The sequence below is a fragment of the Adiantum capillus-veneris genome, chromosome 20, assembly GCF_014529385.1.
Source record: "Adiantum capillus-veneris isolate H3 chromosome 20, ASM1452938v2, whole genome shotgun sequence".
In the NCBI taxonomy this organism is placed as follows: domain Eukaryota; kingdom Viridiplantae; phylum Streptophyta; class Polypodiopsida; order Polypodiales; family Pteridaceae; genus Adiantum; species Adiantum capillus-veneris.
Genome location: NC_140950.1, coordinates 98832219 through 98857629, shown reverse-complemented (window position 1 = coordinate 98857629; position 25411 = coordinate 98832219). Strand labels below are relative to the sequence as shown.

Sequence of the window (25411 nt, the reverse complement as noted above, 5' to 3'; positions counted from 1 at the left end):
TCAAGCATGGAGCCAGTCAAGCACCTCAAGCATCTTAATCAAGCACCTCAAGCATGACAAACACCTCAAGCACGACAAGCACCTCAAGCAGGACAAGCACCTCGAGCTTGGGCCGGGTTCCCACCTCAAGCTCCCCTAGCTTACCTAAGGTCAAAGGACTTTTACACACATTTATTGGAGGTCTTCAATGAAGCTAACCCTAAGGTCTTATGCTCCATTGGTTAGCCTTGCTCTTTGATAGACCATCTCCCTTTTGGGCCCCTTTACCATTGGCCCCGTGTTGAGATAGATCTATAAGCACATATCTATATCTTAACACTTGTTCCCGTTTATTCTCCCACATTAAGTGATCAATTTAATATGAGAAAATCATTTGGGTTAGTTAGATATTAGATTTTATGACACCCTTTACACAAAGGGAATACTGGACACATGTCAAGCTCCTAAACCAGTTGCCCCCAACCTCCCCTCAAATCCTATTGGATGGCCATAGAGGTGGACCAATGAGAATTAGGCTAGACTAAATTTAGTCTAATCAATTTAAAAATGCTTGATAAAAGAACCAATAGAAATTAAGCTCCCTAGAAGACTATTGGACAGTCTACCAAGGGGTCCAATGAGCATCCAGCAGCCCAATGGCTTGCCCGATTTCTATTGGCCAGAAGACAAAAAGGTCCAATGAGAGTTTAGATGAATTATTTAGATACCTAAAGCTCTCACAAAAGGGTAAAGGGGGACACTTGTCAAAAGGCTATCAACTATGCTTCTAATTTGTGATTGGCTAAGCTTTACATGAGCCAATGGGAGGCCAGCATGAGCATTTAGCAAGAGAGGTCGACCAAGATGAGAGAAGGGGTTCCATTTTACTCTAACACAATGCTCTACACACACAAAACTCATGTGTGCAAGAAGAAATCCATCTCCTTCTCCAAGCATGGAGAAGTAGAGGCCTATACCAAAAACTCTTGGCTATGGAATGCAAATCCAACCAAGAGCCAAGCTTCAATGGCATGCTCATCTCCTCTACCATGCTAATTACTAAGATAAGATATGCTATTAGAGTGATTATGTGAGGAGAATACTTCTTTCTCGTAAGATACGTCTTTCTTCCTCTCAATCTATGCTCATTCCTTGCTAGCTCTCACCATTTTTGAAGGTGTGTGACGTCTTGGGACTGAGGCTAGGGACACTAGTAGGTGTGATTTTCAAGCATAATTTGGTGCATGAAGCTTCCATCTTCATTGCACCAACGAGTTTTGTCAAGGAACACAAGAATTTTATTGTACAAAAGTCTCCTTTGATGGGAGAAGCTATAATAAAAGCCTTTATGGAGGGGGGACCAGCTCCATATAAATCCGGTCCTCAACTATTGTCAATTGTTCTATTTCTCTCTCTTTTCGAGTATTGACAATGCCAAATTAGCTAGGTGTGTATTGCTATGTTGCTTTCCCAATTAAGTACTCTATCTATGCTCATTAAGAACTTGTTCTTAATGAAATGCTCACTATAATATCAATTTCCGCTACACACAAGTTATTAGTGCATTAAATGTTACAAACTGCCCGATAGTAGTGCCCGGGTGGCTGGATCAATGTGGACAGTAGGCCACACTTATATACAGAGTCTAAGGATGAGGCAAAGGCCTAATTTGTCTCACGGGTGGGTGGAGAGATGATGACCTTGCCCTCTAGATAGAGTGCCCGTAGTGGCACTGTAGAGCTCCAACATGATCCCTCGTACATAAAGTGCATCAAAGAACTCCATTCGTAGTAGTTATCACAATCTTTCCAACTCCCTTGACCGGATAAGGGGCATTTTGGGCACAAGTGACTGTATTCTCGTGAGGGATAACCTCAAGAGAGGTAAACAAGTCATGATGCAAAGCATTGTGCTTCGTAGCACCACTGTCAAAATACAAAATATATGACTCTGCAGCAACTAGCATACATGCATCATGGACAAAAGGATCATAAATATAGTCTGCACTAAATGCCCATTCTACATCTACGTCAACATCACAATCTCCATTTACAAAAGATTCTGCAATAGCTGCATTAATAGTAGATGAGTAGTAGATCCAACCTCTTTCTTCTTGGCTTCTTTTGCCTTTAACTTAGAAAATTGCTTGATCAAGTGATCATTAGCCTTGCAATAATGGCAATGCATCTTCTTCTTGCCTCTTTCACCAAAATTTCCATACGAGTTTCTGCCAGCAAAAGCATTAGAGACAGGTGACCTGCTACTCATAGAAGAACCTCAAGAAGTGGCTGCATTATTGTTACCACTTTCTCTTTGAGCGACAACAAAAGCCTATTCAACTGCATGATGTTTAGCCCTACTCTTTCTTGAAGTGAATCTTGTAATAGAAACGTGCACAATGCATAAAACTTGGTAGCTTTGAGCATTTTCTTGGTTCATAAGTCTCCAAGTACTCGTAAAACTCTAGCAAGAGTCTGGCAATGCATCAAGAATAGTTTGTACAAGTAAACTGTCAAAAATAACTTCGTGTAGAAATAGTTTCTCATTGATATCCTTAATACCATCAAGAAAAGTGTCCATGTCATCTTCCTCTTGCATAATCTTTTTGCATAAAGACATATTAGAGTATCCCAAGCGTGTTTTGCTGGTTTTGTTGAGTGAATGTGAGTAATAGTGCGCTTCACAAATAATGCAATCAATGCATGAGCTTGCGCATCTCTTACATCCCAACAAGATTGCTTAGCCGTCAATGCCTTGCACAACATTCCAAACGTCCTTTGAAACACGAACATGTGTCATTATGTAAGTCCACATTGGGTAGTTATCCCCTTCCAATTTGTTTTCAAAAGCAGACATCTTGAAAACATATGTGTTGCTGTGAGCCATGGCAAGTGACTACACCTGATGTGAAAACTACGCAAATGAAGAAAAACGGAATAGGACTAACACGTTCCATATAGCACAATCCAAAGAGGACTATAAGAGACTTGTTATGCACAAAATTGCATTGACACAAATTTTACACAAAAGGACAAAATTGCTTGTAGTGGAAACGGAGGTTGAAATAAGCTCAAATGAAAAATCTAAGCACACTGAGCTCTACGAGATTGCCTAAAGTATTAGTTGGCCTAGTGATGCTCACCAAAGCTCACCCAATTTGGAGAAGCGAGCAAGAGGTGTTGGCAATGCTGGTGATTGTAACTGGGAGGATCCAACCTACTTTGATACCAATTGTTGGAATTAGGATTGTAGGAATGCACACACAACTTGGAGAAAACAAAGAAGCTCAAGGAACACAATAGAGAGTGTATTGTTTTGCGCACCAATAGAGAGATAAGTTAGGCCTAGAGTGATGGGTGTATATACAATGCACAAGGGAAAAAACCTTCTAGTGAGGGAAAAAGTGCCATGGCGGTCCTAAGTGTGTGTCACTACCACATATACGGTAACACCCCTAGACTTCTCAGTGTGAGTAAGTGCAGGTAGATGTTGCTCTCCTCACTTAAAGCCCACAAGGTTTAGAACAAATCACATTTCAACATCTTGCCTTGTAGTCTCTCATGACTGTGAGTTAGCTAATTTGCCACCTTGCACATAACCTCAAGATTGCAAGACACCAAAGTCATCGCCGGCTTTGGAAGATGTACCCGCAAGCTGGCTCCCACCTCTATCATAGGCACCCTCCCTAGCAACCATTATAATAGCATAACGTGCCTAGCTAAAATTTTGCATATCATGAAGACAATTTTTTATTGCCGCCATGCTACAAGCCTCTTGAACTACACGTGGATGTGGAATGCATGCAACCCCAAATAGTAGAGCATAGGAGCTTCTGAAACCATCCCTTGTGTAGGCTCGAGGGCTCAATAAAACAAAGGAATGCTACAAAATACCCCTATTATTTGTGGAAATTCCTAATATACACCTTAAATTTCAAAAATTCCCAAAATACCCTTGTACCAATTATGGATTGATTGGTCCCTTTTTTGCATATTATATTCTCTTTCAAAATCGAGATCTATCTTGAATTGTTTTATAGACAAAAAAAATCACCAATGAGCTCACAAATAGAGGGATTTTTGTCTACAACTAATCGAGCATTTCACCTTGAGAGCTCGAGTTCTAAAATCTTCAATAATTGAGGGGGAACCAATCTTCGATGTTTTCGGAGATTCTTGCATGATGAACAAGGGGTATCCTGGGAATTTTGGAAAAATTAAAGCTCATGTTGGAGGGGCAGTTTGGGAATTTTCACAAATTTTAGGGGTCTTTAGTAATTTTTCAATGCTTCATTTGGAAAATGCAAGCAACACAGTACTAAAACTAGCGAGGATCGAACTCCACCCGGTCGTTCCTGTGGACAGTCTTTCTCTTTTCTTAGGTTGTGGCCTTGAGAAACAATGCAGGCTCTGCGAGCGCGGCTTCTGCAGCATGTAAGGGTGCCCGCGCGGCAGCTAAGGCAAAGCACGGGAATTTCCCTCTTCCGCTCCTTCTCTGCGGAGTCCAAGGCGTCTTTCCTCGACAAGAAGGAGGTCACAGATCGTGTCATCAACGTTCTCAAGAAGTTTCAGAAGGTCGAGCCCTCCAAGGTATGTCTACAAGAACCCATAAAGCACTGTTCATCGCTATGAAGCTCCAGTGAAGGTTTGTAATGCTGACCCCTGAAGTATCATCTGTGGGTGCACGTTGACATGTCCTAATTAGTGAAGGCCTGTGTTGTACTCTTGAAGTTGTTGCTATCACTCACATAATCAAAGTTTGGCTTTTGACAACAAAACCGGTTGAAGCTTATGCCTGCATGCAATGTGATGCTCTCGATTGTGATTCTATGGGTAGGTCTTACATTGTGTGTCTATTTTCTGGGCTCCAACTGGAGCACTTGATCCTTGCAGCCCCATTCAATCATCACGTTGGCCGCTACACTTTTTCTGTTTTTGAAAAACTAGAAATTATCAGCCGGGGCATGATCGGCATAATAGTACACTGCGTGAGTACAAACCTCAGCCTTCAAAGCTATATGTGAAGCTGGAGTCTTGATAAGCAAGTGTATGCTTCATAGGATCATGGAGAATATGTTACAGGCTGAATGCTCTTTTACCATTTTATATGCTTCTTTGAACTCATTCACCGTTTTGCCTTTCAATAAGCCTTCAATTTGTGTCAGGTTGGAAGGTGTTCTATTAACCCTATTTTTCTCATTTCACACAAATGTTTGCTTTTGGTAACTTTTTTTTTTTTTTTGATCGACTAGCTGTTTCAGCCTTCTCTTCTCCCTTTTGTGTTTAGCTGTTTCAGCCTTCTCTTCTCCCTTTTGTGTTTATAGGATTAAGTTTTAATTTTGGAGTACAATGCTCCATGCCACACTTTTAAAAAATTTTCCACTTTTTTGGACAAGTATGTACTTTCTTAAGACAATAGTAAAGTCATGGACTTATGTTGGGAGCTGAACAAACTAACAAGGGCCCTATTGTAACATGTAAGCATCAGACCATCTACATACAATAGACGATGTTTTTAGTATGCTCAGAGGTTTGCCCCAGTATGCGAATACTCACAATGTAGATCAACAAGGTTGGTGTCCGTTTTGTGATACCAAGCTCTAGGTGCCTTCTTTTGAGATAGAACATCATAGATGTGGTACAAGCTCTGAAGTATAGTAGTCTTCAATAGAGGTAGCTTTTTGTCTCCATAGCCAATTGCTAGTGAGATTGAGACAATTCCGTCCATGTCGAATTAGGTTCATGATGCTTCTTAGCTCGAGAGCAATGACAAACATAGTTTATTTGTGCTTTGAAGTATAGTAGTCTTCAATAGAGGTAGCTTTTTGTCTCCATAGCCAATTGCTAGTGAGATTGAGACAATTCTCCATGTTGAATTAGATTCATGATGCTTCTTAGCTTGAGAGCAATGACAAACATAGTTTATTTGTATGGGGTCAGAACGGTAAACCTAAAATATACTTAAATTAGGCTGGATTCAACCTATATGTTAGTAGAGAGGCACACACACCCGTTTGTCAAAGTAGAATCCTATTTAGACATGCTTTTCAATAATGCTGAAGGCTTACACGAGGGAGATAAGAGTGAGCCTTGAGGAAGTGTAAGGTGCAGCGGAAGTGAATGTTGAACTTTGCTCAAGATGAGTGCTCCGAACTGTGCTCAAGGTCCTTTTACTTACGGAAGGGAGAGCCTTCCGTTCCTTTAGTGAGAGAGTGCAATGGACACAAACAAAGTGGTGAACACTATGAATGAAGGTGCATGAGACTGAGAGATAGAGAGAGAAGAATATGACACTAGAATGTTGTCAAACCCTCCTCCGAAGGCCCCACTCTCTATGGCGAGAGCGGTCTACTATTGATTGCACAAATCTCTACAATGCTTAGGACTTGCCGACGATGAGAACGACGACGAGACGGGCTGAAATCTGCAAATCTTTATCTGTTGAATTTTGACTCTATGTCCGTGACGATGTCGATGACGACGATGCGACGATGACGCGCTGAAAACGCAGATGCTGAAATATGCGTCTTTCGAGCTGAAACTGCAAACTTTGATGGATCTGACCGTGCGGCGAGGATCTGCTGCGGGAAGGTGAGATCTGCGAGGTTCGAGACTTGCTCTGTTGTGAGTCTATGCTGAAAACTGAAAACGTTGGTGCTATCTGAGGTCTTGTTGCGATGAATCTGCAAAACATTGGGAGGTTGTGTTGATCCAAAAACGCTGGGCTGAATTGGAGCCTTGTTGTAAAAACGCTAGGCTTTTGCTGTGGTCTTGCTGTTGCCGGTCGATCTTCAATGCTAAAACGCCAAGGGGCTGATCTTACTAAAAAGCGCTAGGCCTTGCTGGGGTCTGCTGGCTGAAAATGCTATGTCTCCAGTTCGGGGGGGCGGGGGGGTCTTGCTGAGAAGGTGCACTGTCAAACACGCGGTTCCTGTTGTCTCTTCTGCCAGATTGTGCTAGCGCAGGGTTTTCTTATATACATCATTGGCCAAATTGCCCTACCCAGTTCCAAACAAGTCACTTAAAAATAATAAGTGAAAATCGGCTAAAATAGGGAAAATAGGTCTATGCACTGTAAAGATGCTCCTGATGGGTTCTGATGGTAATCTGATGATCATGCTGTGTACAACCAGAGGATATGCATCTACTCTAAGTGCCTGGACATGCACGGTCTGCGAACACTCACAAAAGTGCCCAAGCACTTCCTAAGCTAGGCTAATTGAACCCTGTCATGAAGTAGCTTATCCACATATACATAGGGTTAGATGTGCACGTGACATCCCCTCCTTTTCAAAGTGAGGTACTGGTACCGAACTGTATGGCGTCGAGGGAGATCGCCAACAGGGTCTGGAATCTTGGAAAGGACTCTTCGCCGGCCCACTCTGATGCGTGGGTCATGCGATACTTGAACCTCAGAAAGGTTTGCAACGCTTGCTTCTTTGGGCCGCGCCGAAAGCGACAGTCATCTGTGGCTCCTTCAATGCTTCAACTTCATCTATAGTCATGCGTCTACCTTCTTCAAGAATCTCCGAGGATGAAAATTCCTGAAACCACTTCCAACACAAATACATGAACATACCCATTCCATGTAAAGTGACTGGAAAAATTATATTCCTTCAAAAAAACCGTGCATGCAATGCAGTTGGCACCGTTCATCAAACACACGCAAACAATGGGGTCGAATCTTGACTTTCTGATCTAAATCAATCAAATCACAACGGAAATGCCTATGCTTGATGCTCAATCCTTCTTGTGCTCTTTCGGATAATGTGTCATGCCAAGAAAGAGACATGGAATGTGAATTCCTTGAATGCAAACGTGTCATCTTTTCATGAGTTATCCGCATACATCCGTGCTCATTCATGAGTAATCGTGCTCATCGTACAATATTGCATGCCTGTGTAAAGGGATCACATAAGGACGGTGACTAAAATACAAGAAAGCATCACGAATGAAACACTTAAACAAAGCGTGCTGACTAATCATTCGAACACATAATACTTCCTGTGATCGGTTCTTCGTGATTGATCGAATCTGCAATGAGGTTAGCTTCACTAGACAAAGTATCAACTAAGCCATCATCCTTGTGAACAATCACCATTTCTTCCTGCAAATCATGATGCTCGTGAATAATCACATCTTGATCATGCAAATCATCATGCTTTTCTTCATTATCATGCAAATTATCATGCTTATCATAATCATGCAAATCATCTATGTCATGCTTTGGAGAAGAAGAGACTGAGAGAGTCTCCTTCTCCTGATCCTTTGCAATCTGTGCCTGCACACTAGAAAAGAGTCGCAACAACTCTGTCATGTGTCGGTCGCTCTTCTCTTTTCTTGCTTTGTTCTCATGAGCAATTTCTGTTGGTCTTTCTTCGCGCTCACGATCCAATTCGGCTTGTCTTACTTTGGCTTCCAAGTGTGCTTGCTCGTGCTCACAGGCTATGGCTACCATTCTTTCTTCATATTTGCGCTCTATGGTTGCTATTCTTTCTTCGCTTTCTAACTTCCTGTCCATCATCATCTTGTCGAAAGCCTCCATACGAGTTATTGCAATTCTTGGCGTAGATGGGGAAGGGGGAGGTTTGGAAAAATGTCACGAAGTGACCACGTGGCGGATAGTAGAAACCCTAATTTCTGCCAAAAACCCTAAAATTCCTGCAAACCCTAATTTTTCCAGAAACCCTAATTTCCAGAAATCGCAGAGGCTGGAAAAAATAAAATTAAAAAAATGATGAGCGACGCGAATTTCGCTTTTGAAGAGAATGCTTTTTTTTAACAAAAAAAAAGGAGAACTTGAGAGAGAAGAGCTTTTGAGCTCTTATGCTTTTTATTTTAAAAGCTTTTGGGGCTCTGCTTTTGGGCATCCCTTGTACCTTTAAATATGTGGAGAGGGCTTCACTTCTCAGAGCATCTGGACGCAGAGTGTGAGAGTGAAACCCTAGCCACTCTCTTGTACTTTGATTTGATTAATATAAAAAGAAATATCGAAAGGGGCGCCAATCTTTGGGGCCAATATCTCTAGGCACGGAACTCCGCCGGGCCAGTGTACATCTATTGTGATCTGTGACTTGTTTTGAATTGGTTATTTGGTGCTGTCGCGGTTGATTCTTGACTTGGAGTGTCCAAGTCTGTTACAGTGGTATCAGAGCACGACCGATTTCTCTTCTACGGGAAATCCGATCCCCGAATTTTTTTTCGGCGCCACCTATGGCTTCAGACAATGATCAGTCGACTCTCTCTGCATCTGGAGATGCGGGTAGGGATCACAACGAAGATTCCGGCAGAGTATGGCCCTCCTTGGCCTACTTAGGCGGAGCGGCGAGAGATGGAGCATCGCCAGTTGATCGGCGTTGCAACAAAGATGATGCTCAATTTTGCCAAGGACCCAAAGGCAAAATATATGAACTAGACCTCTTTGGAAGAGGTACAGATGGAGTGGCAGAGAACCACAACACCACTCCCGAAACCCCTTCTACCTCCAAGAAAATATACGGAGAAGGAATTGGAGAACGTGGTTGATGCACGGATTGCTCAGCTTTTTGACGCGCAAAAGAAAGCCAAAAAGCACAGCAAAAAGCAGAAGAAAAGCACTGACTTTCCAGGTTATTTGGGTCGTCAGTCGACTTTTGACAAGTCAAAGAAACAGAAGAAGCGTGTTCGATTTGAAGGAGTACCCAGTTCTTCTTCTTCTTCTTCTTCTGATAGCTCTTCTAGCTCCTCGGATTCGAGCGAAGAAGACAGAAAAGGTAAAAAGCGAAGCAAGAAACAAAGCTTCAGAAAGGGCAAGAAAAAGGCTACATCTCGCCCAGAGACTGACAGTTCTACTGAGGACTCGTCTATAGACAGCTCAGATTCCGATGACGGAAAGTTTTATGGGAACAAGAAGAATTTTTACAAAGCCAACCAGTATGACTTTCTCGAAGATAAAAGCAAGAAAGTCCGAGAGTTTAAGGAAGGTGGCCACTCGATCAGGTTTGATACTTTTCAGGATACTCAGATGCTTCGAAGGCTGTCTTTTATACAACAGTTTGACATCGCTTTCGCGGGAGGACGCTATTCAGAGCACTCCAAGATTCGGAGAGCTACCTCTTACCTTAAGGGGAATGCTCGTACTTGGTGGTCCACGCTTCTTTTAACTAGAGTGCACCATTTAAATGGCTGAAATTTAAGAAGCTTTTTATTTCTTCTTGGTTGACGCAAGAATATGAACGAGATGTACGAGCTGCTTGGAACCATCTTCGGATGACCAAGAAAGATACAATCAATGCTTATTGTGAAAGATTCTGGAGCTCTTTTCTACCCGCCTCTTCATTCAAGAAGATCTCGTTCAGAGAACAGATTGAGCGGTTTACCTTGGGTCTACCTACAAAGATCCGAGATCACTGCTTGGAACAGAAGTTAGCTTCTATTCAGGAGTTGATGAGTCATGCGAAGCGGGGCTTTGCCATTCACTCTGGTAGTCTGACCTACCCCACAGATGAGGCCATGACACAACAAGCTGAACAGACTTCTGGGAATGAAAGTAGAAAGAAAAAGAGCAACCCAGAGAAAAATGATGCACGACCCAAGCTTACTCCTGAGGAGAGAGCTCGCTTCATTAGAGAGGGGAAGTGCTTTGGATGCGGGGAACGAGGACATATCTCCGCGAAGTGCCCTAATAAGGCACGGAAAGAACAGAATGATAAAGACGACGACAGGTCTGAGAGTTCGAGAGCAACTGAGGAATGTGGCAGATAGAAAAGCAGAACTGGTACCACATGGCGTGGGACCTGCACAAAATCTAATGAATGAAAGTACAAACTTTGCCGCTTTTGGGGCAAAGTGAAGGATCAGGAAGCTCTTTTGAAGGAGCCAAGGCCAACTTCTTTTCACTTGGAATTGGCAGCTCGATTTGGAATTACGCCCGACAGATTGACGCCACAGGCAGAGGTAGTTCGACTGGCACCCGGATGGGATGTTGCCATTACACCGAGCATTGGCAAACTTTGTTTGCAATGACAGGGGTGTTTAGGGCACGCGAGTGACGTTCTACTTAGGATCCCTTGGTACCACAAGAACTACGCCGTGGTTGACTACCGGGCTGAGAAAGCGACTTTGATAAATGAAGGGCTTAGAGATTGTACTTGATGAACTTCAGTTTCTTACTCATTCTTTTGGGAGAGAACTGAACGCTGGATAAAGGTTGAATATGTTTTGACCTGATCAAAAGAACGCCAAGATTTTTTTCCACACTCATGCCAATTGCTTTTCAGAGGGCCTGAAGATCAAACCATTGATTTGATACCTGGAAGCACGCCACCGAATCGGCCACCTTATCGTGTGAGCCGAGTACAAAATGAAAAGATTATGAACCCAATGAAAGACCTCTTGGAAAAGGGTCTTGTCCAGCCTAGTACTTCACCGTATTGCTCTCCAATGTTGTTGGTTTTGAAGAAAGACGGATCTTGGAGAATGTGCATCGATTATAGCGCTCTCAACAAAATCACCATCAAGAATAGATTTCCGATTTCTAGGATCGATGATATACTTGACAAGTTACAGGGATCCTCGTGCTTTAGCAGGATTGACTTAAAGAGTGGATATCATCAGATCAGATACCGCCAGGAGATGTCTACAAGACAACTTTTCGGACGACTTTTGGGTTATTTGAGTTTTTGGTGATGCCTTTTGGCTTAACCAATGCTCCTGCGACATTTAACCGGATGATGGACATGATTTTTCGAGAGTACAGACTATTTGTTGGCACTTTCTTTGACGACATCATTGTTTTCTCCAAGAATGAGACAGAACACAGAGATCATCTGCTTCAAGTCTTTCAGGCATTACGAGATCACACGTTAGTGATTAATGCAAAGAAAAGCGAATTTTTCCTACCAGAGATACACTTTTTGGGACACATTGTGTCAAGAGCAGGAGTGCAAATGGACCCGGCCAAGATCGAGACTATCCGTGATTGGCCTGATTTGAGGAATGTCCATGAAGTTAGAAGTTTCTTGGGACTGTGTTCGTACTACAGGCGGTTCATACGAAAGTTTGCAGAGGTTGCTTCCCCTTTGCATACCTTCACACAGAAAGGAGTACCTTTTTCGTGGGGACCCACAGAGGTGACTGCCTTTCGGACATTGAAAGAGAAATTGACTACGGGACCTATTTTGACTTTGTCGGACTTGCAGAAGTCATTTGAAGTATATTGTGATGCTTGTGGTCGTAGTCTGGGTGCGGTCTTGAAGCAAGAAGGCCATGTCATAGCTTACGAGAGCCGTTTGTTCTCTAGGCCGGAGATGACAGCACAGATCTATGAGAAAGAGCTTTTGGCGGTTATCCATGCTCTTACTCAGTGGCGGCATTACTCAACGGATTTTACTGTCTTTACAGACCATCAGAGTTTGCGCTACTTCTTGTCACAGAAGCAGCTTTCGGAAAAGTAGATGCGGTGGGCGAACATCTTGTCACAGTTCCACTTCCAGATTGTCCATGTGCAAGGGCAGAAGAATGTGGTGGAAGATGCTTTGTCTCGGAAACCGTTGGTTCTGGTTGTTTCCGCGATACATCATAGGAGCTTCGAGGATATGGTCGATTAGTATGCCACAGATACAGATTCTGCAGATATTTTCACACGGATACGTGATGGGGAGACAGTAGCTGGATACTCCCTTCGGGAAGGCTACTTGATGAAAAAGACTATGTTGTGCGTTACACAGCCGTTGAGGGATAACTGAATGCCACTGTCCACCTTTTACGGGTCACCGCGGCATTGCTACCACCATGAAGGGGGTAGAGAGATACTTCTTTGGGCCGAGACTCAAAAAGGATGTGGAAGAGTTTGTGCGCAGTTGCTTGGTATGCCAGAAGGTCAAGTTTGACAGGCATAAGGCACAGGGATTGTTACAGCCTTTACCCATACCCACCCACCCCTGGGAAAGTATTGCAATGGATTTCTTTTTTGATCTCCCAAGAACACAGAATGATCACGATCATTTTCCGATTACATGGCACGTCTGAGACGATTGTCTCCGACAGAGACCCCAGATTTATGAGTTTGTTTTGGAAGGCAATTTGGGAGAACATTGCCACGCAGTTGCAGTTCTCGTCATCGTTCCACTTGCAGACTGACGGGCAATTTGAGATTGCCAATTCAGTGATTTTAGATTTATTGAAGTCTTATATCTCGGATCAGAAGACTCAATGGGAAAATAACTTACCTTTGGTGGAATTTGCCTACAATAACACGATACACTCTTCGACGGGGAAGACCCCATGTGAGATTGTTGAAAGTGTTGTGAAGGCTCCATCCTTCCTGAGCACGAAAGATTAGATATTTGAAGCGGATGAATATTCGCGAGATTTGGATACGGCTTTTGCCAAGGTTCGCGAGACTTTGCAGGAGTCTCAAGAACGACAGAAAAAGGCAGCAGATCGCCATCGTCGCGACTTAAAATTGAAGGAGGATGATTGGGTGCTCTTACTTTTGAGAAGGCACGCCTACGAAAGAAAAAGGGAAAGAAGAGGCTTTTTCCAAAGCTTAGTATGTGATACTACGGACCTTTCCAGATCACTGACAAGATAAATGATGTCTCCTTCCGATTGAAACTGCCAGATACTTGGAGGATTCATAATGCATTGCATGTGAGTCTCTTGAACCCTGTTAAGGGTGATGTGCCTGATGATGGGGAGCCTGATGAGCAACCCAAAGTGGAAGAAAACGAGGAGATCCTTGATCCTGAACAGATTTTGGCACATAACGATACGAAGAAAGGTAAAGTCCGAAGGCGGTTCTTGGTTTAGTTCAAGAACTTTCCTGCATTTGATGCGAAGTGGATCGAGGAGTAGGACCTAGCAGATACTCCTCGGATTGTGAAACTTTACCTCGATGTTTTGGTTTAGCGTAGTCTACTCCAAACGGAACCCAGAAATTCAGCTTGGTCGGAGATCTAGTGCAGTGGGATGCACAAGAGGGGAGTCACTCCACTCCTTTGTCAACAGATGCCTTGATTTTGATACTAAAGTCATTGATGTCTCTTTGAGCTTCAGGGATACTGAGAGCTGACAGTATTCTGCTGGATGACTTTATGAAATGGAATTCCTGATTATGATACTGATTTGTTCTTGACTTCTTGTGAGTGCAGGAACTGACAGACAAAATGACTGCAGCATTTTGGTCTACTTCATCTCGAATAGACATGGTTGCAATAGGGGTTAGTCAATCGGATATCGATGAGGTCCCGATTGGACCTAGATGTGATTGCTAGCTACATTGTCGATAAATCATGGTCTAAGATTCGAATGAATGTTGTATGTCATGTGATGTCTGGTGATGTCTTGTGATGTCGTGTGATGTGACTGTCGATTTTGTACATGTGCTAGATGTGTGTTCCTAGTACGTAGGTACTAACAGTCAGTGTCTGCTAAGACAGTTTATGGCTTTTGTCGGTTTTGCAGGCGTAATCGCGGTCGATTACAATGCTTTCAAGAGGGGGTATGTCACAAAGTGATGACGTTGCGGATAGCAGAAACCCTAATTTTTGCCAGAAACCCTAAAATTCCTGCAAATCCTAATTTCTGCCAGAAACCCTAATTTTCGAGAATCGCGGAGGCTGGAAATTTAAAAAAATAAAATAAAAATAAAAATGATGAGCGACGCAAATTTCGCTTTTGAAGAGAATGCTTTTTTTTAACAAAAAAAAAAGGAGAACTTGAGAGAGAAGAGCTTTTGAGCTCAAGCTTTTGGGACTCTGCTTTTGGGCATCCCTTGTACCTTAAAATATGTGGAGAGGGCTTCACTTCTCAGAGCATCTGGACGCAGAGTCTGAGAGTGAAACCCTAGCCACTCTCTTGTACTTTGATTTGATTAATATAAAAAGAAATACCGAAAGGGACGCCAGTCTTTGGGGCCAATATCTCTAGGCACGGAGCTCCGCCGGGCCAGTGTACATCTATTGTGATCTGTGACTTGTTTTGAAGTGGTTATTTGGTGCTGTCGCTGTTGATTCTTGACTTGGAGTGTCCAAGTCTGTTACAAAAAACCTCCTGGTGGGGAAAACTCTTCTTCGCCACTCCCATGCTCACCACCTCCATGTGAAGTATCCATTCCGCTTCGGGTGATGACCATACACTGAAGTCGTGGGTTCTTAAGTTCACGAGGAACTTGGGTTCTTGTGGGTCTTGGTTCTTGAGTTCTTGAGTTCTTGAGTTCTTGAGGTAGGTTCTTGAGGGTCTTCTTTAGCTTGCAATATGTGTTAGAGAAGGATCTTCTCTTCACCCGAGTTCTTCTCTTTTCCGCGGGCGCACCTGCACGCCTTGGCAGCCTTGCGCTCACACCGAGATTGCTTTTTCCCACCTCACGTCAATTGGCTGGCCGCTAAGTGCACGGTCCGCTCTCAATGAGTGAAAAGAGGCACAAGGGGAGGTTGGACAAGCCCCTCTTTCTTGGGTTTCCTGTTACTCTTCAAAGACACGATTAGGAATCGATACGCCCAAGAGAACTTGGGTTACGTGCGACCGCAACAAGCAAAAAAAAAAAGTGGTTCTTTCCTTGAGTGATACAGAACACTGCCAAAGCTCTGATACTAATGCAGCGGAAGTGAATGTTGAACTTTGCTCAAGATAAATGATCCGAACTGTGCTCAAGGTTCCTTTTACTTATGGAAGGGAGAGTCTTCTGTTCCTTTAGTGAGAGTGCAATGGACACAAACAAAGTGGTGAACACTGTGAATGAAGGTGCATGAGACTGAGAGATAGAGAGAAGAATACGACACCAAAATGTTGTCAAACCCTCCTCCAAAGGCCCCACTCTCTATGGCGAGAGCGGTTTACTATTGATTGCACAAATCTCTACAATGCTTAGGACTTGCCGACGATGTCAACGACGACGAGACGGGCTGAAATCTGAAATGTCGATGACGACGATGCGACGACGACGGCAAACTTCGATGGATCTGACCGTGCGGCTCGTCTGCTGCAGGAAGGTGAGATCTGCGAGGTTCGGGACTTCTACTGCAGTATTTGACTGCTGAAAACTGAAAACGTTGGTGCTAATTGAGGTCTTGTTGCGATGGATCTGCAAAACGATGGGAGGTTGTGCTGATCCAAAAACGTTGGACTGAATTGGAGTCTGTTGCAAAAACGCTAGGCTTCTGCTGTGGTCTTGCTGTCGTTGGCTGATCTTCAATGCAAAAACGGTTTGCGAATAGACTCACAAAAGTGCCAGATCACTTCCTAAGCTAGGCTAACTGAACCCTGTCATGAAGTAGCTTGTCCACGTACACATAGGGTTAGATGTGCACGTGACAGGAAGGATGGAGCTTGAGCCTTGAGGCTTGAACTTCATTAAAGGCCCGGTGCCTTGAGGCCCTAAGGAGAGGGGGAGAGAGTTTGAGGGAGAGGGAGAGGGTGAGGTTGAGAGCTTGAGAGTGATGGAGCTTGACGCTTTGAGCCTTGATGTCACGTGCACATCTATGTGCATGTGGACAAGCTATTCCTACTTCTAGGGTTTAGGTAGCCTAGGAAGTGTTCTAGCACCCTTGTGAGTTTGTACGCGGGCCATGCATGTCACGTGACACATCCAACCGTATGTGTCCGTGGACAAGCTACAGCATGATCAGGGTTCAGTCAGTCTAGTCAGTCTAGATTTAGAAGTGATCTGGCACTTTTGTGAGTCTGTTCGCAGACCGTGTATGCCCAGTCACTTAGTGTAGATGCATATCCTCTGGTTGCACACATCATGATCATAAGCATTCCCATCAGAATCCTTCAGGGGAATTTTTCAGTGTATTTAGCCTATTTTACCTATTTTTGATATTTTTTCACTTATTATTTTTAAGTGACTTTTGTTGGAAAGTAGGTAGGGCAAATTAAGTAAGTTTGTATATAAACAAACCTAGACTAGCACTAATTGGCAGAAGAAGCAACAGGAGCCAAGCTCAGAGGCAACTTCTCCAACAAGACCTTGGCGGTTTCCCCCTCCAAGCAAGAAGAACCTTTCCCCCACTGGCGTTTTTCCTCAGCTAGCGTTTTTACATCAGCAGATCCTCACCGCAAGCAAGCATCAGCTTGGCGTTTTTGCTTCAGCATCATCGCCACAGAAACCCCATCAGCTAGCGTTTTTGCAGAGCTCCAATCCTAGCGTTTTTGGATCCCAGTGTTTGCAGATCTCAGCTTTTGCAGTCTTCAGTCCTGGCGATATTCAGCAGTAGAAAGACCATCAAGTTCAGCCCCTAAAGAGTAGCAGATTCAGCCCGAAAGGACCATCAGTTTTCAGCCTTTAAGAACCTCAGTTTTCAGCCCTAAACCTGCAGAATTTCAGCGACAAAGACCTACAGAAACAGCCCCCAAAATCAGCGTTTTTGGACTAGCCGCAGATTTCAGCCCATAGCGTTTTTGGACAGCAGATAAAAGATTGCAGATTTTAGCCCTTAGGTCAATCTCGTCATCACCGTCGTCATCGCCGACATAGCCTAGACTTGCATTAGTCTCATTCATACCGTTTGTACCAGTTTGTGCAATCATAAGTAGACCACTCTCGCCGACGAGTGGGGCCTTCGGAGGAGGGTTTTACAACGTCTCTGGTGTCGTATCTCTCTTCTCTCTCTATCTCTCAGTCTCATACACTTGCACGCATAGTGTCCATTCACTTTGTTTGTGATCATAGCATTCTCTCATTAAGAATGGAAGGCTCTACCTTCCATAAGGACGAAAAGGAACCTTGAGCACAGTTCGGAGCACTCATCTTGAGCAAAGCGCAAACATTCATTCCGCTGCACCTTACATTGGTATCAGAGCTTTGGCAGTGTTCTGTATCACTCAAGGAAAGAACCACAAGAATTTTTTTTGCTTGTTGCGGTCGCACGAACCTAAGTTCGCTTGGGGGTGTCGATTCCTAATCGTGTTTTTGAAGAGTGACAGGAATCCCAAGAAAGAAGGGCTTGTCCAGCCTCCCCTTGTGTCTCTTTTCACTCATTGAGAGCGGACCGTGCACTTAGCGGCCGGCCAATCGACGTGAGGTGGGAAATAGCAACCTTGGTGTGAGCACAAGGCCGTCAAGGGGTGCGCCTGCGAGTAGAACTCAGAGAAGATCCTTCTCAAACACGGTTTGCAAGCGAAAGAACACCTCAAGAACCTCAAGAACCTCAAGTTCCTCGTGAACTTAAGAACCTAAGACCACAAGAACCCGCGAGTTCAGAATGGTCATCACTCGAAGCGGAATGGATACTTCGCTTGGGGGTGATGAGCATGAGAGAGGCGAAGAAAAATTTTCCCCACCAGGAGGTTTTTCCGACCCTCCTCCTTCCCCATCTACGTCAAGGATTGCACTAACTCCTATGGAGGAGTTGGATCAGATGTTTATGAAAAGGAAGTTAGAACGCGAAGCAAGATATGCAGAAAGAATGGCAAAAATGGAATGCAGACACGCAGAAAGAAAAGCAGAAAGAAAGGCAGCCAAAGCAATACAAGAACAGAGCGACCGACACAACAAAGAGTTCTGGCGACTCTTTTCTCAAGTTCAGGCACAGATGCAAGAGATTTGGGGAACGGAGTCTCTCTCAGTCTCTTCTTCTCCCAAGCATGATACCCAGGATTTGAATGCCGATGATTTGCATGATGATAAGCATGATGATTTGCATGACAATGATAAGCATGATGATTTGGATGATAATGACAAGCATGATGATTTGCATGATCAAGATGTGATTTCTCACAAACATGATGATTTGCATGAAGATGACCTGATTGTCCACAAGGATGATGAGTTAGTTGATGCTTTTTCTAGCAAAGCTAACCTCGTTGCAGATTCGATCAATCACGAAGGATCGATCTTGGCTCTCGAGCCTAGGTCCAAAGACCCCTCACATGAAGTATTATGTGTTCGCATGATTGATACGCACGTATTGTTCGAGTGTTTCATTCGTGATCGTTTCCTGTATTTTAGTCAGCGTCTTTATGTGATCCCTTTTCCTAGGCATAACATATTGTACGTTGAGCACATTTCACTCATGAATGAGCACAAATGTATTCGGATTTTTCATGAAAATCTGAAAAGTATGCATTCAAGGAAGTCACATTCCATGTCTCTTCCTTGGCATGACACATTTGTAGAAAGAGCACATGAAAGTATGAGCACCAAGCATGGGCATTTCCGTTGTGAATTGACACAGTTGATTGCTCTAGATCATAAGAGAAAGATTCGATCTCATTGTTTGCGTGTATGTGGTGAATGGTTTGGTACTCCGTCTTTGTTCATCTACATTGCATGCACAGTCTTTGAGGAAGACAAGATGTTTTCCACTCACTTTACATGGAATAGGTATGTTCATGGTTTTGTGTTGGAAGTGGTTTTAGGAATTTTCAGCCATGGAGATTCTTGAAGAAGGAAGAAGCATGACTCGAGACGAAGTTGAAGCATCGAAGGAGCCACAGAAGACTGTCGCTTTCGGCGCGTCCCAAAGAAGCAAGCGTTGCAGACCTTTATGAAGTTCAAGTACCGCACAACCCACATATCAGAGTGGGCCGACGAAGAGTCCCTTCCAGGATCCCGGATGCTATTGGCGATCTCCCTTGACGCCATACAATTCGGTACCAGTACCTCACTTTGAAAAGGAGGGTATGTCACGTGACACATCCAACCCTATGTGTCCGTGGACAAGCTACAGCATGATCAGGGTTCAATCAGTCCAGTCAGTCTAGATTTAGAAGTGATTTGGTACTTTTGCGAGTCTGTTCACAGACCATGTATGCCCAGTCACTCAGTGTAGATGCATATCCTCTGGTTGCACACAGCATGATCATAAGCATTCCCATCAGAATCCTTCAGGGGAATTTTCCAGTGTATTTAGCCTATTTTACCTAACTTTGACATTTTTCACTTATTATTTTTAAGTGACTTTTGTGGGAAAGTAGATAGGGCAAATTGAGTAAGTTTGTATATAAGCAAACCTAGACTAGCACTAATTGGCAGAAGAGGCAACAGGAGCCAAGCTCAGCAGACAACTTCTCCAACAAGACCTTGGCGGTTTCCCCCTCCAAGCAAGAAGAACCTTTCCCCCACTGGCGTTTTTCCTCAGCTAGCGTTTTTACATCAGCAGATCCTCACCGCAAGCAAGCATCAGCCTTGCGTTTTTGCTTCAGCATCATCGCCACAGAAACCCCATCAGGTAGCGTTTTTGTAGAGCTCCAACCCTAGCGTTTTTGGATCCCAGTGTTTGCAGATCTCAGCTTTTGCAGTCTTCAGCCCTGGCGATATTCAGCAGTAGAAAGACCATCAAAATCAGCCCCTAAAGAGTAGCAGATTCAGCCCAAAAGGACCATCAGTCTTCAGCCTTTAAGAACCTCAGTTTTCAGCCCTAAACCTGCAGGATTTCAGCGACAAAGACCTACAGAAACAACCCCCAAAATCAGCGTTTTTGGACTAGCCGCAGATTTCAGCCCATAGCGTTTTTGGACAGCAGATAAAAGATTGCAGATTTCAGTCCTTAGGTCTGTCTCGTCATCACCGTCGTCATCGCCAACATAGCCTAGACTTTGGCAGTGTTCGGTATCATCACTCAAGGAAAGAAGCACAAGAACCACAAGAATTATATTTTTTGCTTCTTGTGGTCGCACGTAACCCAAGACCAGTGGGGGCGCGTCGATTCCTAATCTGTGTTTTTGAAGAGTGGCAGGTAACCCAAGAAAGAAGGGCTTGTCCAGCCTCCCCTCATTCCTCTTTTCCACTCATTGAGAGCGGACCTTGTACTTAGTGGTAAGCCAAGCGACGTGAGGTGGGAAAAAGAAACCTTGGTGTAAGCGCAAGGCCGCCAAGGGGTGCACTGCAGGAAGGAGTTGAGCTTGGGTAAGAGAAAAGCCTTCTTAAACACAGTTTGCAAGCCAAGAACCCCGAGTACTCAAGAACCCCAAGAACTCAGCGTATGGTCATTATCGGAAGCGAAATGGATACTTTGCGTGAAGGTGTTGAGAGTGGAGTTGGAGAAGACGAAGTTTCTACACCAGGAGGATTGTTCCCCGATCCTCCCCCATCTCTATCTATGCCATGGATTGCACCAAATCCTGTCACAAACGGGAGCGCATAACAATATAAAATATACTCGGATAAATAGAATTTATCACTTAATACTGAAGCCAAAGGATATAGAGAGAAATAAATAGAGAGAGAGAGAGAGAGAGAGAGAGAGAGAGAGAGAGAGAGAGAGAGAGAGAGAGAGAGAGAGAGAATCGACATAGTACTGGGGACCAGAAGCTGGGCTGGTCCCCCCCCTTAAAGAGTATTCTTTATTAGGGAGAATCTTTTTACAAGCACAAGAACCGGAGAAAACCCCTCCGTTCTAAATCTCTGACTCGATGGTCGTTCCTTCCCGTAAGGGAAATCCGAGAGACAAGCTCTCAATCCTTTTTCCGTCTGTACTCAGAGTTGAGACTCCGCAGACAATTTTCGAATTCCGTTTCCGGAATTCCAAAGCGTAGATCGAAGCCTTCTCACTTCTCCTTCGCGATGAAGTACCTGCAAACACACACGCAAACACACGACAACAATTCGTATGGCGAATCCACAATAGGTACCTGTCGCTCTTGCGTGAGAAAAGCGACTTCCGTGCTTCGTAGTCTCGCGATCTCTCGCGTCTTCTGGCGGCAGAGTCTTCTCTTGCTGTCGTTGGTAACTTCCTTTCAGTGAGGGCATGTGGTGCTTTTATAGCTCCTTGGCCACGGCATGAATGGCTGCTCGTGTAGAGATTGCGGCCGTTTTTTTTTTTCTTTTCTTTTTTTGTTCTACCTGAAATAGGGGGAGAGAATTCGCAGGCTGGTTTTGTTGCTTTATTTTCTAAGTGGCTGTCCACTTATTAAGTGGACGGCCTGCATATTTTAAAATTGATATGAACCTGCCCAAAAACTCAACAAAACCTTATAAGTTTAAAACAATGCTTTTCACAACACTTCCCAGGCGTCCCTGGATGCAACCACATGCACGAATGCAATGCAAACATAGATTCCTCACGGTAAAGCATCTGCTCTTCCCGGAAAACTCGTTAAAATATTCCGCTTTTTAAGAAAAGCTTCTCAGAACCCATCTTTATTCTTGTGCTTGCGTCTTTACGCGTATTCCTCTTTTCCAGTTCGGATTTCCTCTCGACTATGGGTATCCCCTTTCCGATGCACCCGTCACCCACCTTGTGACGCATCAGGAATACCCATCACCTAGTCCTTTCCTATCGAACTTACGGTACAATCCCCTTCACGATGCTCTATGTCACCCATCCTATGACGCATCAGAGATGTCCGTTCCCGGATGGTCGGATACTTCTTCCCGATGCTTCCTGTCACCCATCTGATGTGATGCATCAGAATTACCCGTTCTTGGTGGCCTTACAGATATTTCCGTTCACAGTGCTCCCGTCATTACTTTGAATGACGCACTAGGAATACTCTGTACTCGGATGTCTCCAGTGAGAAAAACCCTCTCACTTAAAATTCCAATAATTCATTTAGAATTAGTTTCTTGGTGCTCCAAGCGAGAAAACCCTCTCACTTATAAATCCAATAATTCATTTAGAATTATTTTTCTGTCAGATAAAGCCAATTTAGCAACAAATCCTATGGAGGCTTTGATCACGTCGATGATGGAGATGATGCTACAACAAGAGGTGCAACTCGCCGCCTTGGAAGAATGAAGAGCAGCCATGGAGCCTGAGCGTGAGAACACACGCCAAGCGATCAAAGAACAAAGGGCAGCTATGGACCTCGAGTGTGAGCAAACACGCGAGAGGTTCAACGGATAGTGGCCAAAGAGAAGCAACCAGCTATGGAGTAGAGTGAGAGGTGCAGAGAGACCAACGCATGCAGGAGTTGGTCCTACAAGTACTCTCCTTGAAGACTGAGCCACTCAAGGAGGTTCGGCGAGTCAACAGGTAGCACAGGTAGAGGCGAAGTTTCCAACAATCTAGTCACTGAGAAGTTGACGTTTAGTACGTACGATGGTAAGATGGATGCATCTGTGATTCATTCTTGGTTGCATCAATTTAATGCTTACTTTGCGACTAACAAGAAAACAAGCAACAATAAAGTGTTGATTGCTGCCATGTATCTAGCAAGTGATGCCATTAATTGGTATCAAGCTTGGTAGGAGTCACAATTGGCTGAGCATCTTGAACGTGGCAAGGAAGGCGTATCCCTCTTTTTCAGCTTGGTCAACTTTCAAGACAAGCTCAAGGCTCGCTTCATGCCATCGCAGTACCTTGATCGGTTAAAAGAAGATTGGCGAGGTCTTAAGCAAAATGGATCCTTGTTATATCTTTTTCTAACGGTATTTTGCAGATTGGCGTTCAATTGCGTAAATCAGATGAGGATCGCAAGGAGGCTTTTCTCTTTGGGTTAGACGAGTACATAAAGTTCGATGTGCAAGTTTTCAGTCCTAAGGACTATAATGACGCCATCAGAATCGCCTTAGCACAAGAGGAGCACAACAAAGGCAAGCCAAAGGAGAACAAGTGTACTTCTCAAGACCAACCGAATGGTAAGCACGGTAAGACCATTGGTAAGCATGACGATAGTTCTTCTTCTCAATCTTCTTCTACACGTAGAGTACAGAATTCTCACAATGATGATTAAGGAAAGGTTAAAACTCAGGACACCCCTAAGTTGACACCTAATGAAAAATCTGCTCGAGGAATTTTAGGAGGTAGGTTAACTCTTGAAGAACGAGCCGAATATGCACGAGATAAAAGATGTTTTATGTGTCACACTAAAGGTCACATTAAATGAGATTGTCCTAAGGAAGCACCTAAAGAACCCACAGATCCACATCATCTGTGAATGCACTTAGTGAACTCTAACGTGTCCGAAGTTTCTCATGATCATGTAGATGAGTCTCTCATGCAATGTTATGTTCATGTGAATAGTACACACATTGTGATGTTGTTTGATTCAGGTAGTATGCATGATGTGATTAGTGACTCTCGTGAAGAGCACACGTTTAGAAGCTCTTCCCATAGATCCCATCGTGATCTCTGGTTTTGCTCTTGGCATGCACTTCTTTCACGCATGAATGTCCTAATGTGACAATGATAGTTCAAAATGTCCGTTTTCGTCGTAGATTTGTGGTTTCTTGAAACCCGCCCGTAGGGTGGTAGATGTAGGTTTTCACCCGAAACTTTACTTTAGACTTCAGGACACAGAGAAACTTTGCAAATAAAAACCTGTAATGGGAATTGATACTTCAAACACATATGGCTTGGAAGCTAGAGCGCTACCAAGTAGACACCGACACCTGTTGGCCCCAAAGACCGGCACCCCTTACGGTATTTCTTTATTGTATTCACAGAGGGAATAAAAGCCCGTGATTTCCTACAAGCTGCCCTGCATAATCCGGGCTGAAAATGACCTGTTCTGGCCCGATTTCAGCAGCATAACCGTACTAGGACGCTTCACAGACAGTATTCCCATGCAAAAAGGGACTTTCTTGATGCATACGGACACTTTGCAAAACCTGGCGAGAATCTGCAGCACGCTGAATTCTCTGTTTTCTGCTTTGAAAATGCACCAGATGATTTGCACAGCGGTCCCCTCACGTTCCCGAACCTCCTTGGGGTATTAGGGACCGTTTAGGGCCGAAACCCTTAAACTGCAAAAATACACCGCAAGCTGTATTTCCTTGCTTTGGGCTCTGTTTCGTGAGTTGGTCGCATTCGTAGCAAGTCCTCGAGCTCCCGCACCTGTAACAAACTGCTGACGTGTCGACCTAATGAAGAACGGAGCTATCGACCGAGGGGCCTAAACCCTAGAAGAAGCAGAAACAACAACAGATTTTCGAAAATTGCGTAGCTGTTGATGAAGTGTTTCCGAAAATTGCATTGGAATGATGACGTGATAGGCTGTACGGATTTTCGCGTTTTGCGTTGGCTGATGACGTGGCAGCTATACGGATTTTCGTAAATTACGTTGGCAGCTTTTTGGCATTGCTTTTGGACCAGGAGCTTTTGAGTTTGAAGGCTTAGCTTTTGAGTTTGAAGGCTTTTCATGTAGACCGTTCTTAAAGGTCTAACAAAATGCTGACGTATCGACCTACTGAAGAACGGAGCTACCGGCTGAGGGGCCTAAACCCTAGAAGAAGCAGAAGCAGAAGCAGCAACAGATTTCCGAAAATTGCGTAGCTGTTGATGACGTGGCAGATTTTAAAAAATTGCGCCGGCATGATGACATGGCAGGCTGTACGGATTCCCGCGTTTTGCGCTAGCTGATGACTTGGCAGCGTTTTGGCATTGCTTTTGGACCAAGAGCTTTTGAGTTTGAAGGCTTTTCATGTAAACTGCTATTCATAGGCAAAGGGCCTTTAAATATGTGCTAAGGGCTCATTCTCTGGCATACTTCCCCTCAGAAGGTGCAGAGTCCAGAGTACCGGCTTGTACTGTGTTGATGCAATATAAAGAAATACCGAAAGGGGCGCC

General features: G+C 44.1%; 1 protein-coding gene across 1 annotated transcript in view; it reads left to right on the top strand.

Annotated features, from left to right (window-relative positions):
• The first annotated feature begins 4309 nt into the window (after positions 1-4309).
• The window catches only part of LOC147432976 (acyl carrier protein 2, mitochondrial-like), a 39130-nt gene continuing 18028 nt past the window's right edge, over positions 4310-25411 (top strand). The window contains exon 1 of the mRNA XM_086492721.1: positions 4310-4568. Within this exon, the coding sequence (XP_086348847.1) occupies positions 4380-4568 (189 nt within the window). The 5' untranslated portion in view covers positions 4310-4379. The remainder of the gene's footprint in view (positions 4569-25411) is intronic.